This window comes from Sturnira hondurensis, unplaced genomic scaffold (genome assembly GCF_014824575.4).
Source record: "Sturnira hondurensis isolate 20B ecotype Veracruz unplaced genomic scaffold, ASM1482457v3 Scaffold0008480, whole genome shotgun sequence".
In the NCBI taxonomy this organism is placed as follows: domain Eukaryota; kingdom Metazoa; phylum Chordata; class Mammalia; order Chiroptera; family Phyllostomidae; genus Sturnira; species Sturnira hondurensis.
Window position 1 is genome coordinate 1712868 of NW_028081111.1, and position 15814 is coordinate 1728681.

General features: G+C 44.5%; 1 protein-coding gene and 1 pseudogene across 1 annotated transcript in view; one reads left to right on the forward strand and one right to left on the reverse strand.

Annotated features, from left to right (window-relative positions):
* SNRNP200 (small nuclear ribonucleoprotein U5 subunit 200) overlaps positions 1 to 14617 on the reverse strand; it is a 28183-nt gene extending 13566 nt beyond the window's left edge. The window contains exons 1-19 of the mRNA XM_037054992.1: positions 14451 to 14617; positions 13908 to 14071; positions 9935 to 10106; positions 9018 to 9210; positions 8515 to 8570; positions 7086 to 7184; positions 6590 to 6742; positions 6381 to 6480; positions 6108 to 6244; positions 5468 to 5551; positions 5199 to 5372; positions 4780 to 4917; positions 4387 to 4542; positions 3650 to 3820; positions 2051 to 2244; positions 1729 to 1852; positions 1083 to 1232; positions 720 to 830; positions 37 to 168 (exon numbers count right to left, since the gene is read on the reverse strand). Of these exons, the coding sequence (XP_036910887.1) occupies positions 37 to 168; positions 720 to 830; positions 1083 to 1232; positions 1729 to 1852; positions 2051 to 2244; positions 3650 to 3820; positions 4387 to 4542; positions 4780 to 4917; positions 5199 to 5372; positions 5468 to 5551; positions 6108 to 6244; positions 6381 to 6480; positions 6590 to 6742; positions 7086 to 7184; positions 8515 to 8570; positions 9018 to 9210; positions 9935 to 10106; positions 13908 to 14071; positions 14451 to 14495 (2553 nt within the window). The 5' untranslated portion in view covers positions 14496 to 14617. The remainder of the gene's footprint in view (positions 1 to 36; positions 169 to 719; positions 831 to 1082; positions 1233 to 1728; positions 1853 to 2050; positions 2245 to 3649; positions 3821 to 4386; positions 4543 to 4779; positions 4918 to 5198; positions 5373 to 5467; positions 5552 to 6107; positions 6245 to 6380; positions 6481 to 6589; positions 6743 to 7085; positions 7185 to 8514; positions 8571 to 9017; positions 9211 to 9934; positions 10107 to 13907; positions 14072 to 14450) is intronic.
* Positions 11529 to 12324, forward strand: LOC118992945 (graves disease carrier protein-like; annotated as a pseudogene).
* Positions 14618 to 15814: the final 1197 nt, after the last annotated feature.

Genomic DNA, 15814 nt, shown 5'->3' on the forward strand with positions numbered 1-15814 from the left:
TCTTCCTCACAAACAACAGACTCAAAGGATCTGTACCTGGAGAATGTCCAGTGCCCCCAGTTCTGTCCAGCGCCCCTTCTCTGGACTATACACCTGGGTGCCTTTGATGATGACTGTATGTGCGGGGAGATTCACACCCCAAGCCAGAGTTGCTGTGGAAACCAAAACCTACAGAGGCAAAGCAAGGTGAAAAGAAAAACACATGTTACCACCAGAGGGTCACTATCCCCAGCATCTCCAGGCACCTGGTCCCAGAGCTTCTAGCAGCACCAAGGCGGGTCCCATCCTTGCCAGTTAACACCAAAATAAAGAGGAAAGGGGCCCTCGAACACCTCGTCTATTCAAGAAAGAACCTTTCAAGGTCGTACAGATACCTAAGCAGCAGAAGTACAGACCCATGTTAATCAACTTCAGGTCACCAGACAAACACACAGGCTCTCCCAGGGGAGAACGTGCACAAGGCAGGCCCTGATGATGTCAGGCCTTATTTGGCACCATCTGGAGTCACCAACATGCTATGCTTCTAGATACTTTCTTAAACTCACTCACCTTGCCCCAACAGTATGTGAAAAGCTAGGAAAGGTGGGATCACAACTGTGCCTACCACACTCTCTGACATAGGCTCCCTGAGCCAGAAACAACAAAGCACCAGGCACAAACATACGGCACAATCTTGGACATTCTGGGTCTTTTGAACGCTGTGCTTCGTCCACCCTCACCTGAATGTGTTTATCAGCAAAAAGATCCTCTACAAGTGTTCTGTCAACTCTGGTCATGCCTGCATGATGAATAGCAAAGCCATAGGGCAGAAGATCCTTCAGCTCCAGGTTCTACGGAACCAGAAAAAATAGGTGATGAGGTGAGCCTTCCTGTGGGAACTCTCCCAGAGAGGAAATAAATCTCTTTACATGAGACCCTCCCTCCTTTACAGATCGTCTGCTCTGTAAACCCACATGCAGACGATCAGCCCTAACTGGTGTGAAACAGCAGCATGAGGGTACAGTCCTGAAGGACCGTATGGACAACCTTGGATTGAGGCAGTTCCCACGTAGGAATGGGAGAACTGGACGGTGTCTCCTTACCTTGCACTGCTCAGCTTCCGTCCGAAGGACTTCTGTGGAGGCAGAGCCCTCTCTCAGAAACAGACCCAGGGTGTCCTTCTCTAGGCACATGTCCCGGATGGCCCTGGCTGTCTTCCCAGTCTCCTTCCGGGAGTGGACAAACACTAACACCTAAGTAGAAACCAGGTTTGCCACAGTCAACAGACAGCTCCCACAGTCCCTCCCATAGCACCAGCAGCAAGAAAACAGACTGGCACAATCTTAAGGCCAAAAGCAGCAGTCTTGAAGAGGAGCCATGGCAGGAATGGACTCTCTCAGAAGCCTAAACAGGGCTTTCTTTTTTGGGAGTTTTTAAATTACAAACTCAATTTCCTTATTGGTTTATAGGACTATTCAGGTTATCTATTTCATCTAGGCTGAACTTTGGGTAGTTGACAGTTTTTGAAGAAATGATCCATTTCTTCTAGGTTGTCAAATTTATGTGTAAAAAGTTGTTCAGAGTATTCCTTTATTATCCTTGCAATGGCTACAGTTTCTGTAACATCCACTTCATTCCTGATATTGGTAGTTTGGGTTGTATCTTCTCTACCTTTGCCAACCTTGCCGGATTATTAGTAAACCAAGAATTCAACAGAACAGAGTTTAAGAATGATAAGAACCCACAGACCTGATTTTTGCCTGCATGTTCCATGATCTTCTCATAGACTATTTCATTCATGATCTGGAACCGCTTGATAGCTTTTTTCTCTGTGATGCCTACATAAGTCTGTTCCAGAGGCACTGGGCGGAAGCTGGAAGTTCAATAGTTATACAAATGAGGTTTTTGGCATAGAATATCAGGGAAATAGATGGTCCTTTTCACTGTCCAAGAGCAATATTCCTATTTTTGGAGTCATACCACATCAAAACCCTTTGCAACTGAGCTCCACGGCAAAGGGGAAAGACAGTAGTAAGGTCACCCCATTCCATTTCTCCCTGTCTCCTCATACCTATTGTCGAAGTAGAAGAGGCCCTTGGCAGGATCAACACGCAGAAAGGTGGCCACATCTTCATAGTTGGGGAGGGTGGCACTAAGCCCAATGAGTCTTACATCCTCTTGGGTCATCTCAATGTTTCGGATGGCCCTGGCCACCAAAGCTTCTAAGACAGGGCCTCTGTCATCGTGGAGAAGATGGATCTCATCCTAAGGAATGGAGAGTAGCAAATTACCTCCAGGACTAGAGAAACAGAACCCCCCTTCCTGACAATAGCTGCATTTTGTAGGCACATGCCTAATATGCCAAATAAGTAAGAAAAGGGATCCCTAGACACAGAAACCAAATGACGGGACAAAATTCACCATCGACACCCCCACTCCAGGAAATAACATGCTCTGCAACAAGCCGCCTCGCTACAGTTTAGTAAAACAATGTTTTACGGGAAGAAAATCTGATACTTCAGGTTAAGTGGTTCATAACTTGACACAAAGGTTATTTTCTTTACTGAAAATGAAGCTTCTGATCAAACCACATTTACATTAAATAAAGGCTTCACTTCTGGGCTGATACCTTCACCAAGAACGAAAGATACTGTGCATCAAGTGACAAGTTCACAGGGCCTAAGGCTGTGCTGCCCAAACTTCAGCATGGCGACAAAGCAGCAGGGGGCGTCATTAAAATGCACACTGCATTTCCACAGCTGCGGGGTGGGGACAGGGACTCTGTGTTTCTACCAAGACTTTGGGTAGCAAAGCTCTAAAGCAGGAGTTAGCTAGCTTTTCCTATTTTTTTTTTTAAGATTTTTATTTTTTTAGAGAGAGGAAGGGAGGGAGAAAGAAAAATGTCAATGTAAAAGATAAACAGCAATTGGTCACCTCTCACACACCCCAACTGGGGACCTGGCATGCCATCCAGGCATGTACCCTGACAGGGAATTGAACTGGCAAACTTTCAGTTCGCAGGCCAGTGCTCAATCCACTGAGCCACACCAGCCAGGGCAGCAAACTTTTCCTTAAAGTGCTAGGCAGTCAATACTTTAGGTCTGTGGGCCACAGTCCCCGTTACAAATACTCAATCCAGTCATTGTGGCACCAAATCAGCTGTAGGTTGATTTTGTGCCACAAAATCTAAACCATAGGTATGGCTGTGTCCCAACAAAACAAAAACTGTTAGCCACAGCCTGCCAGCCCCTGTTCTAGAACACCGAAAACCAACATGTGAGCTCTTCTGCTTTCTCAGACGACTTCGACTACACTCGGACTGTGTGACTGGTCAGCAGGCACTTCTGCTTCTATGGGACGCAATATCCTGACTCCTCACTTATTCCCTCTGAGAACTATTTATATTTATAAATCCCACTGATGTTCTGGGAAGACATGATTAGTTTTTTGTTTGTCTGTTTACATCTATTTCAAAATATTTCAGATATAAAAAAGACATAAAAATAACAGCAATCACTGTGCACCTACTGGGAAATTTTCAATGAAGTGCAGGTTATCCTTTAATGGTAAAAGCAATGCTGACAACAGGGGTCATTACAAAGGCCAATAACTGGAGAAAAGTTCCTGGACCAGGCTGATCTCTGTGCCCCAACAAATGCCCCATGCTCACCAGAATGATGAGCCGCACGAGCTGGGTGTAGGTGCGCTCCCCACCCTTGCGAGTAATGATGTCCCACTTCTCAGGGGTGCAGACAATGATCTGAGTGGCACTGATCTCCTCCTTGCATAGCTGGTGGTCACCAGTCAGTTCTGCAACAGTGATGCCATACGTGGCCAGGCGCTGGGTGGAGGAAAGGCATGTCAGGTAAAGGCATAAAGGCTTGCAGAGGGCCTTGGCACCAAACTCTGAAAAGTGCGAGCACAGGGTATTGGAAGCAAATATGAACCCATTAGAGAAATACCAGATGAATGAGATCGACCATATGAACAAATCCAAGTTTACATTTGGGAAAATGTAGCAGACAAAGGCTCCCCAGGAGCTCCACACAAGAGGGGGAAATGGAAATGTGTAGATCACAGGACATGGACTATCATCAGCAGGTCTATTATCAACCCCAGCCGTGTGAGGGCTTCCTAACTCCTCCAACAATGCCCATGAGAACTGGAGAAAACAGCTATGCAGAGGGTGACAGAAGACGATAAACCCTTGCAAAGACTAGGACAGGTCAAACACATTCTTGGTTCAGAACCACTCTGCACCTGCGTCAAGCACCATCTCTGAAATGGAAAAAACACCATCTGAGGCGTTGCAGAAACGCCCTGATACAAGCAGCAGTGGAGCACTGGGCCTGCCCCCAACCTGTGACAGGGCCACCAGCATCTTCTGGAGGAGAGTTCTTCCCCTACCTTTCCAAAGCTGCCCACCATCTCCTGCACCAAGGACCGCATGGGAGCAATGTAGATGATCTTGAAGTCATCCACATTGATAGTGCCGTCCATGTTAATATGCTTCCCAATCTCCCGGAGCATGCACATCAGGGCCACGTTGGTCTTACCAGCACCCTGAAACACAGGTCAAGGATGAGTAGGCCTGTTTACCTGGGAATGCTCACTGCCCTAACTCCCATGGGCTCACCATCAATACAGAGACTAGAGCACATCCCGAAAATTTTATTCAACATTTAACATCTCTTTAATCAAAGAATGAAGATTTGGTGTATATAGGTAGATACGAGCCCTCCTGCCACCAAAACCATACACCACATTCCGCAAGAAAGCAACAGCCAGGCTCGTGCTTACAGTGGGAGCGCACAGCAGCAGGTTCTCATCTGTCTCCAAGGCGGCCCGGTGGAGCTTGCTCTGGATTCGGTTCAGCGTTTTGAAGCCCTCAAACCCAGCCTGTGCATACTTGGGCAGCTTCTCCACCGGGAGTAGTTGCTGAAAGGAAGAGGCATCCATATTATACTGGCAGCACCCTGAGCGACTGTTCTTGAGGGATCTCCAGGACTACATTTCCTGGCAAGTTCCCTGTGTACTCTCCACTAAGGACCAGACCAGAGGGATCAGTATTATCCTCTGGGCTCAAGATCAAGAGAAAAAAACTTCCACTTCTGAAATAAACTGTGTACAAGATGAGGCCACATTGCGGTCAATGGGTTGAAATCCAAACTGGAAGGAAGGTAGCCTGGGGAGAAAATCGAGAGGAGCAACCAACTCACTTCCTCTGAACCAAAGGGCTTAGGCTTCAGTGCAGGCACATGCACCTCTTCGTAGCCCTTGCGCTGGCGACGAAAGGATCCATCTGGAAGCTGACAGCGTTTGTTGGCCATGAAGTGGCTCCCCTGGGTGAAAACCAGGTCCTCTAAGTCCAGAACCTGTCTTGGAGCCAATGCCTGACATGAGGGAAAACAGAAATACAAAGAAAGTCAGGAGGCTGAGCAAATGAGCTTCTATCCATCACCGCCTTAGAAAGGGCCCTGACACTGACCTCCCCGCCCTGGTCCAGATCCATGGTTTCCAGGTCAGTGTCCATTCGGGACTGCCGCACTCGCTCCCTCCGGGACCGCTCCTCCTGCAGTCGGGAGGGACAAAAAGGGTGATGACTTATCACCATTCTAGGCTCCTGTCCTTCTCAGTCCCTCCTTAGCTGAGCTTGACTCATGGCTGCTGACCAGTTAAGTCCCAAAACAGAAAGACAGCCACTTATATTCAGACACTTCCTAACACGACGAAAGCGAAGAAATGGACTTTAATGGGACAATGCGTAGTGCAGGGGTTTCAAACACAGATGGTCAACAATTCAGTGTCAAGGGCTCTCCCTCTGTTCAGCAAATACATGTCCTTTCCACTACTTTCAGGATACCATGATTTTGTATGTAAACAAACAGCAAAAGGCCCACGGTGAGGGCAAAGACAGCAGGTCAGAGGTCTCTCAGCCACACCAATGTGAATTTGTAAATTCTAGTATGTACCACTGACAAATCCCCAAAATAAAATTTAGAGAAACACTTTACTTCTTCACCTTCCTAAAAACAGGCATTTAACTTTGTGTTGCAATCTTCTAATTAATGTCTCTTCTAAAGCAAACACTCTAGCTCCAGAATCAGAATACCCAGCCTAGCCCTTACGCGGATCAGATCCTCCTTCTCTGTTTCATGGAGCTGGTAGAGAAACTTTGACAGCTCTGGATCAGCTTCCATCTTTCCCATGATCCTTTCCTTTTCAGCTTCACTCTGTGCACTGGCCAGCAAGGTGCAGTATAAAACTGACAACAACAAAAGGAGAAAGAGACGAGGAGACAGTGAATGAAAAATGAATGAAACATGTACAGAAGCTGTGAAAGCAACAGTCTCCAACACACACATGCACACACACTACAGAGGGGGCCACTGTATACTCACTCATCATCCTGTGCTGCCGGAGCACTTTGATAAAATCAAAAGTGTTGAAACCAAGGAGCAGCACCAGCTGGTTTTCACACTCCCGATCATCACTGGCTGTCTGCAGAGAAGGTAACACCAGGATTAAAGACACAGCCATCTGCTTCACACACTGTTCCACCCTATCCCCTAAGATAACACTACATGCAAAAATATGACCTTGGCCATACCTTTAGGATTTCCAACACTTCGTCTGCCTTCTTCTGAGACACAATGGCATCATCGTAAAAGCGACTGAGCTGCCGCTGTAGCCAAAACGCATCAATGTCCCGAGGGTGCAAATCCTTCTTCTTAGAACTCATCAGCTCACCAGAGGCCACAAGCTGCAGACAACAGGCACTAAGGTCACCATGTTCTTGTCTGCCCCAACTACTTTCCCATCATCCAGCAACAGAGCTCTACTTGCCACCTGTAGCCCACCTTCTATTGAGAACTTTCCAGAGAAAAGAAAAGTCTGCTATACTGAATTCGAGAGCACACCAAACTAAGATCTCATCAACACATGCCTTTGGGAGGGAGGATAACTGACTGAAATCTTAAGAAAACCAAGACGCTAAATGTTTGTTATGACGTACCCTAAAAGGGACCTCAAAAAATGATATCACAGGACCTCCATATGGGAAAGAACCTGGCCTGCAGCCATGGGCAAAAGCAGACTTTACTCACATTAGCAGAGAGGGTGCACCGCACCACAGCTTCATCCCCTTCCATGTCGTCATCAGACGCCTCTTCTCGAACCTCCCCATACACATCTTCATCACCTTCCTGTGGAGAGAACCCCCACCCCCTCTTCTCGAACCTCCCCATACACATCTTCATCACCTTCCTGTGGAGAGAACCCCCACCCCAATCCATGAGTTGGAGCTGATCCTGACATCCCCAGATTCTCTCCCCTGAATCACCTGGTTAGAGCAATGGCTTTGGGGTGAAACCCACAGCCTATTGAGACCAGGGTCAGCCTCAGCCAGAGTACATTTAATGACCTGACCTCACTACTCTCAGTCCACATGGCATGGCCTCACTGGGTGTTCCTACTCTCTTTTCTGCTTCTCGCCTGAGGATGCCACTAAGGCAATCAATGGGACTACAATCTCTCTCATCCATACACAATCGATGAGTGTTAAAAAAGAGCTCACAGCAAGCAGGAGAGAAGAGTTATGCAGGAGAAACATGCCTGGATCCAGAAGTGCAGACCACACTGGGCTTGCTTACCATCTACTACACACTGGCTCACACCAGTATTACTAAATACTAGACTCAGCACAGTATTATTAAAGCAGAAACTTAATAATAAGCACTTGTTATATGAATGAGTTCTTTGAGCAAAGCCTTCTTTAAGGCTCCTACTACTTAAAATCTACAATTCTATTAACTATACTGCAGGCAGGGGCTTAGCAGTCAACTATTTCACTCATTTGCTAGATGGACAAACTGAAGCAAAATGACCTGCCCAAGATACAGGACCAAAACTCAGACCTCCTGGCTGCCAACTTGGTGCCCTCTCCTGACTCTCCTGTACTGCCCCTTCTTCCCGTCCTAGCATACGGGATTCCAAGGCCGACATTTTACCTTTCGGAGGCACACTCACACACCAAGAATTCTAGGGCAACTTTGCAAAGATTTTTCAAAAGCCCCATTTGTTCCTGTTTAATTATAGTTGAGAAATTATGATTAGGTGGCAAACCTCAGTGGATGCTGCAACCATTATTTATACATCCACGTACCAAACATGCCTATGCTTTTGGGCAAATGTACATTCTTTTGAAACTGGCAGTGGGACACGCACCGACCAGTGGGACATCATCACAGTAAGGTTAAAATGCAGTAAAACGTGGTAGCATACACCGTCACTAAAGGTATGCACTGTACTTACCTTTTTCTTTTTGCTGATGCGCTTAGTTTAAATTCACGTTAATTTATAAGTTTAATCTGCTTTATAAAACCTGAAGATGACCATGATAATTTTCCAGCAAAATAATACTTATGCCCAAGTATGACACCATCAAGTTTATCCGGTTTCAGTTAGGGAGCTTCCTTACACTAAAACAATTTCAAAAAACAAGAATAAACTAGGCCCACTTATTTTAATACTTACCTCCTCATCAGACTCAAACTGCACATTCACACCGTAAGTCTCATCAATGTTGTCATCTGAAACAATGAGATTAGAGAAAGAGGACAGTGAACAGCTAGTGAACTGAGGCACTACAGAGCACATTTCCTCGCCAACTGCCTGACTTGCCTCTCCCCAGGATGGATCTCAGGTCCAGGGACTCAGACACTCAAGGATCAACATGAAGAATCTTCTGTACTGCTGGCAGCGAAGCCTCCTCCAACCTGCCAAGCTTGGGTACAACCCCACTCTGTTTGCCCAACCACTTGCATCCCCAGGCTCTGCCCAAGTTTTCCCCATGTTCTATACAAGAAAAGGGTTCAGAAATAAATGGCCTCTATTCTAGGGATTCTGGGATCCATCAATAAACACCTACAGAATCTGGGAACTGACACACTCAGCTGTTTTAATGAGTGAAGCTAGAAGATCACATTTAGGGGCCAAGTGACCAGTTAATACAATCAGGATGTAAAAAGCTCAGTTACCCATATTCTGGATTTCCTTGTCTCCACCGTAGTCTGTGATCTTTTTACCCAAGTTCACTAGCACATGGTATCTGGTATCATCTGTCTGCCCCAGCAATAGGTCAATCTCCTTTCTCCTTTCCTTGTCACGAAGCTTTTCATTCTTTAGGACTGCTAGAACTTCATCAGCTGCTCCACAAAGAATATCACGTGGCTGGTGGCCAAAAAAAGAAAATTTAGAACAACGATAGGCAGAATGTCACTGACCACCATTATGTAACAACTGAATATGAAGGGTCACACGTCTTTAAAATCTGCATCCCAGGTTCTGATTATCTCATTAATGTAAATAAAAAATGCCACCAAGTTACAAAATTGAAAGAAAACCCATTTTAAAAAGATTCAGTAGGTGGTCTTAGGAAGCAGGACACGAATTCCGCTCCAGCCTGCCACGTTTCTCCAGGCGGCAGAGGCACTCCAGCCTCCTCTAGCCCGCCCAACTAATGATAACTCCCTGTCCTCACCTACTCCGGAACCCACCTCAACCAGAGCCTCTCTGGGACGCATAAAGGTCATGTGTGATGGTTAAAGCCAACTCTGGATACTGACTACCTGGTTGTTACCCTGGCTCTGCCAAGTACAACCTTTGTGACTTGGGAAAATTATGAGCAATTCTATTCTTTGCCTCATTATCGCTCTTCAACAAAACTGGAAATGAGTACTAATAGCACTTCATCGTGGAGCTAACATGAGGGCTGTTAAAGGAGAAAACACGTAAGGTACTATCTCAGATAAATCAAGTGTTCAGGGAACATTAGCCACTTCTGAAAATTGGCACGGACCACAGAGGAACCTCCGCAAACAAGGTTCTTCTAGCGCTTTCCAGCTGCAACTCTCTCCCTCCCCCAAACCATGACATCTCCCTCTGGCTGCCTCACCTGGTCCCCAAGAGCAGCCTGGATGAAGCTGAGCAGCACTTCATAGGTCTCCCGGGTCTCTTTGGTTTTGGGCTTATAGATGATGCCCACCATCTCATCGATGCCCTCTGAGAGCAAAGTGTACCCCTTCATCTTGTTGATGTCATGTCGGTCCTCATCACGCTTTCTTCGCCTAACAGACATGTAATATGATAGTGAACCGGCAGAACCTTCCCTCTCAGAGGCAAGAATAAATCAAGCTCACCCTTCTTTTCTTCACAACTTCATGGCATAAAGGTAGTATTCAAAAACATAAACCTGTACCTCAAAACATAATTCTCATTTGGCCTTACTCACTTCCAGGAGTTATTTCTTTATGGGAACACAATAATAAAAAGAGAATCCTCTGTCATTCTCTCACTAGATGCACTGAACATAATTATAATGAGACATGGTATTCATTTGAAAAGAACAACCTTTTTGCCCTGACAGGGATGGCTCAGGTAGGTGGGAATGTCATCCTGAGGACCAAAATGTCACAAGTTCGATTTCCAGTCAGGGCACATGCCAAGGTTGAGTTTGGTCCATGGTCAGGCACAAAAGAGAGGCAACTGTTTCTCTCTCACATTAATGTTTCTCTCTCTCTAAAAGCAATGAAAAACTGCCCTTGAGGATAAAAAAATTTCAATATAAAAAGACCCTTTTTCTTTTGTGTGACATTATACAATAGCATTTTGACCTTGTTTTTCAAATATGTTTTCTTTTCCCAGCCAGAGAAACTGTAGCATCAAAGCAATCTACTGCCATCAATTTCCAAATTATAACAAAACTGGAAAAAAAAGTCATGCTTTATAAAGTGAAAGACCAATGATGTTTTAACTCATTTCAAATGCAACTATTTTAATCAAAACCGGGACTAGGAATCTTTGAGACATCATCATGGGAGAAGAACGGATAATCAAGGTAAAAAAATAATAGGAAGATGAAGCTGAATTATTTTTAAGTTTTGAAACATATCCCCTAAAAAGTAAACAAACAAACAAACAAACAAAAAACCTGTCATTTATACCATGGATGCCTGAATCTTAGTTCATAAAAACAAAAGTAGGAAATGGGCAACAGGGGAGGAAAGAAGTAAGGATGGGATGTTAGCAACGGAAGAAAAATAAATACCAAGACAAAGGAACAACAAGGGTTGTGAAAATATGAAAAAAATTAAACTCTCTCTATGGACCAGAAACACACATGTTAGAAAGAGGTCTAGAGAGGTCTAGCTGGTTGGAGCAGGACCCCAGACACCAAAAGGTTGAGGGTTTGATTCCTGGTCAGGGCATATACAGGAAACAAAAAATCAATATTTCTTTCTCTCTCTTTCATTCTTCCTATCTCTAAAATCAGTAAGTTATTTTTTTAAAAAGAAAAAGATCTAAAAGCTGGACTCCACCCTAAACACAATAGTAGGTGCCCTATCTGTGCCAACAATGGCCATGGCCCTATCTCTGGTGGCACCTAACCTCCTTCCCACAATGCTGCAGGCAGAGGGCCCACCACCAGCTCACCGCTGGCTTCTCCTTCTCCTACTGGAGGGACCCTGGTCACTGGTAATGCAGGGTGCTGCACTGTAACAGCTGCTCATTTGGATTGGGTAGAGATTTTATTATAAGCTCAAAATCAGCATTACAAACATTTAGGAGTATTTTCTGCATTGTGTGCTATTCACCAAAAAGAGGGAGACCTCGGATTGTATAAAGGGAATGGTACAATGATTCAAATCTTTCCCTATGGCATTTGAGCATTACAAAATGTTAATTACTACAAAGCTGGGATTTCTCTGGTCACGTGCACAGATTAATGGATGGATCCATGGCAACTATGACAGCAGTTTTCTGTTCTTACCCTCTTGTCATGGTTAGAGTGACCTAGCATTACAAATGAAAGGGGAACACACTTACACAGAATTATTCATGCAGTCAAAAGAATTTATGCAAAGGAAAGTGGTTTCCTTGGATTTTACAGAGGCCTAATGCATATTAGGAATGGTTCCATATTCAGGTGTTTCATTTTTTATTTTTGCTGCCTGAAGAGTATCAGGATTGCCCACGTTCCTATCCTTGGCAGACTTTCATCAGAAAAATCACAAAAACTTACTTTGCGGTAATACTGCTGGAGGAATAGCACAGACTATGTCCTACCCATCTGATGTAACTTGTAAGCGAATGCAATTAGGAACTGTTCTTCCAACTTGAAAAGTGCCTTGCCATGCAGGAGACTATGCGTACATCTATGGATAGCATGGAGTTCGGAAAGGACTATGTTGTGGTTCATCTCTTAACTACCTTCGCTGCATTCCCTCTCAAGCGGTGGCTTTTACAACACATGAACTCATGAAGCAGTTTTTTGAACTCAATTGAAAAAAAGAATGTGATTTCCTTTCCTTAGTAAATTCTCAGAGAGAGAAATAAAATGTTACTGTAATTTTGGGCAGAACATACTTGAAGAGGAATATTTCCCATCACAGAAACCATTGGTGTTATTTTAGTACTTATTTTATTCATCACAAATTGAAACTGCATATTATACCTTTTAATGCCAAAAGTTACAACACAGAGCAATGAAAAAAAGTCCTAAACTGATGCTGGCAAATCAGTTACAGGATTTGAAAACACTTAAAGGTGTTACTTGGAAGTACAACTAAGTTAAAATGGGACTCAAGAGGTTGCCATTAATTTTTTTTAAAGATTTTACTTATTTATCTTTAGAGGGGAAGGAGAGAAGGAGAGAAACATTAATGTATGGTTGCCTTTCGTGCGTCCCCTGCTGGGAGTTGGCCTGCAGGGAACCGGCCTGCAACCCAGGCATGTGCCCTGACTGGGAATCGAACCATGATCCTCTGGTTCGCAGGCCTGTGCTCAATCCACTGAGCTACGCCAGCCAGGGCCTTGCCATTAATTTTATCATGCTGTTCTAAGCTTTTAAACATAGTAACAATTTTCAAAGACTCTAACATTGGTTATTATTTTTGTAACAAGTACACCTTGCAGCAGAATGATGGGAACTTAACTTTTAAGTTATATAAACCATAGCTCAGAAGTCAGCATTTAAGTATTATTCTTATTATGTCTTCATAAAACTCTGCTCCACTGGATAAAAGACACCTTTTCTCTTCATTTTTTAAAAAAATAAACATTGTATTTAAAAAGTAGTCATACAGAGACTCAACAATAATTGAAGAATTTTGTTATTGCTCAAATGTTATTAGCAGGTATTATGACAGATATAAATATTTTTAAAAGTCAATATACTTCCCAAAGACAGTAACAGTAAATACTGACTATATTCCTTCAAAATAGATTAGCATAATAGATTTGCTTTGTTAGGTGATTTGGTGTGTACTAGAAAATTTATTTAAGTGGACGGTGAAATATCCATTAATATAGATGAGGATGTCAAAGGCTTTTTCTCAAGTATCTTCATGATACATCAACTAGTTCTTTCATGTAAAATAGTTCTAGTGCAACAAAAGAACAAAAGAAATGTAAAATTATTTAAATTGTTATCCTTCTTATTAAAATGGCTTAGTAAAATGCCCCTTACTGTGTGTAGAGTGCTTTTTATCTTTTATTACAAGCATGTCAAAAATGGAAGGGGAATAGTTACAACCTTGTCCTCAGAAACAGCGATTTGTAGAACTGATATTTTTTGTCTCCCTCTCTTCTTCCTCTCGCTTAAAATCGATGCAAATATCCTCCGGGGAGTATTAAAAAAAAAGGCTAAAAGCTGTTTTCCATTTCAGGTACACTTGTTAAGGCCAAAGAACCTTTTAACTCCCATATTACTTTTACCTTCATTAAGTTGTTTTATGTCTCATTTTGCACTCAGTCTCACCACTAATGTCTCATTTTGCACTCAGTAGCTCAGCAAAAACGCTGCTCAAATGTTCAAGAGAGGGTGGGCTTTACATCTGAAGATAAATCATTCCCCCTTTGGTACTCACTTGGCTCTTCTCTCCTCCTGCATCTGTGGTTTGGTCCGTTGAGCCTTATCTCCCATCCGGGTGCCCTCCAGCTTTCCAACCAGGGATAGCACCTCTCCTGTGGGTTCATCCCGGCGGGTCCGGTCAATGAGAGAACGGTCAGCTTGGAGGACAAGATTCGAGTTCTGAAACAAATCACAGTATTATAGAAGCTGTGACATGAGCAGCTATATCACAAGGACAACAGAGAATGATACCAAAGAAAGTAAAACTCGGAGTAACTAAGCGCTGATAATAAAAAAGATGTTTTCCTCAAGAAGAAACAGAACTGCGTAACTGCGCGTTAGCAAGGCACAAGCAAATCCGTAGGCCAGTGCCGCTCCTAACACTGCCCATTAAAACCCACATAGGGCAAAGTGGGTACGTTGAGGATAACATCTAGGAGGAGGTGGGTATACCGCCTCCGCGGTTCCCCAGTAGGCCTCAAATCTTAAATCATCTGCCCCAGCCTCCTGCTCCCCACACGTCTCCGGAGCCCGGAGTACTCCCCGAATCCACACGCACCGCTTTGTACTCGTACTGCAAGCTTCGAGCGGTCACATCCGCCATGGCCGCGGCTGCTCTGGAATCTCAGCAATCCGCACCCCTAACCCTTACTCTGCAATCGCCCACCGTTCAGCAACCCCGCGAGGCCAGAAAAACGGTACACAGACGAACTGGAAGGAGGGACAAACCAGCTCCCCCGCCCTTCCGCTTCCGGGTCGCGCGCCGAAAGTACGAAGGGTGTTTCCGGTGGGCGCACCATCGGGCGGTGTTGCCCGGTGGCCTTCCGAGTGAGGCATGTCCGCCATGCGGGGATTGGCCCCCGCCTCTGGACTTTGGCACCACCGGCTGCTTAGGACGCAGTACACATACTGTCCCTACAACTCGGACTCCAGCCTTCGATTCCTAAGACTCAGCTTCGTGACAAAACTTACGCCTGCTTACCCCCGTCCTAATTCTACCCGCTTCAGACACTCTGACAACCTTCCTGTGAGCTTTGCAGGGAGGGAGGGGCTAATTTCTGGCTGGAAACTGAGGAAGGGGTGTGTGTGTGTGTGTGTGTGTTTCGTGTGTTTTACCTTCCTTCGGATTTCTCTCTCTTTTTTTTTAGGTAGCCACTGTAATTTATTGAGCAGGTTCTGATTAGTGCTTTCTCCTTTTTTAATAATTTTTTAATTTAATTCTTGTTCAAGTACAGCTTTCTGTCTTATATTCCCAACCCTGCCCGCCCCCCCATGCTCCCCACCTCTCTCCCATTTCCACCCCCCACCCTTAGTTATTGTCCATGTGGCCTTTATACTTGTTCATGTGAGTCTATCCCCTTTTCCCCTATGATCCTCTCCCCTCTCCCCTCTGGACCCTGTCATCCTGTTCCCTATTTCAGTGTCTTTGGTCATATTTTGCTTGCTTGTTTGTTTTGTTTAGATCCCTGTTAACGGTGATATCATATGGTATTTGTCTTTCACCGCCTGGCTTATTTCACTCAGCATAATGCTTTCCAGTTCCATCCATGATGTTGCAAAGGGTAGTAGTTCCTTCTTCCTTTCTGCAGCATAGAATTCCATTGTATAAATGTACCATAGTTTTTTGATCCAGTCATTGACCGATGGGCATCTAGGTTGCTTCCAATTGACGATAGCCAAGAGTTGGAAGCAACCTAAATGCCCATAAGTAAATGACAGGATCAAAAAACTATGGTACATTTACACAATGGAATTCTATGCTGCAGAAAGGAAGAAGGAACTACTACCCTTTGCAACATCATGGATGGAACTGGAAAGCATTATGCTGAGTGAAATAAGCCAGGCGGTGAAAGACAAATACCATATGATATCACCGTTAACAGGGATCTAAACAAAACAAACAAGCAAGCAAAATATGACCAA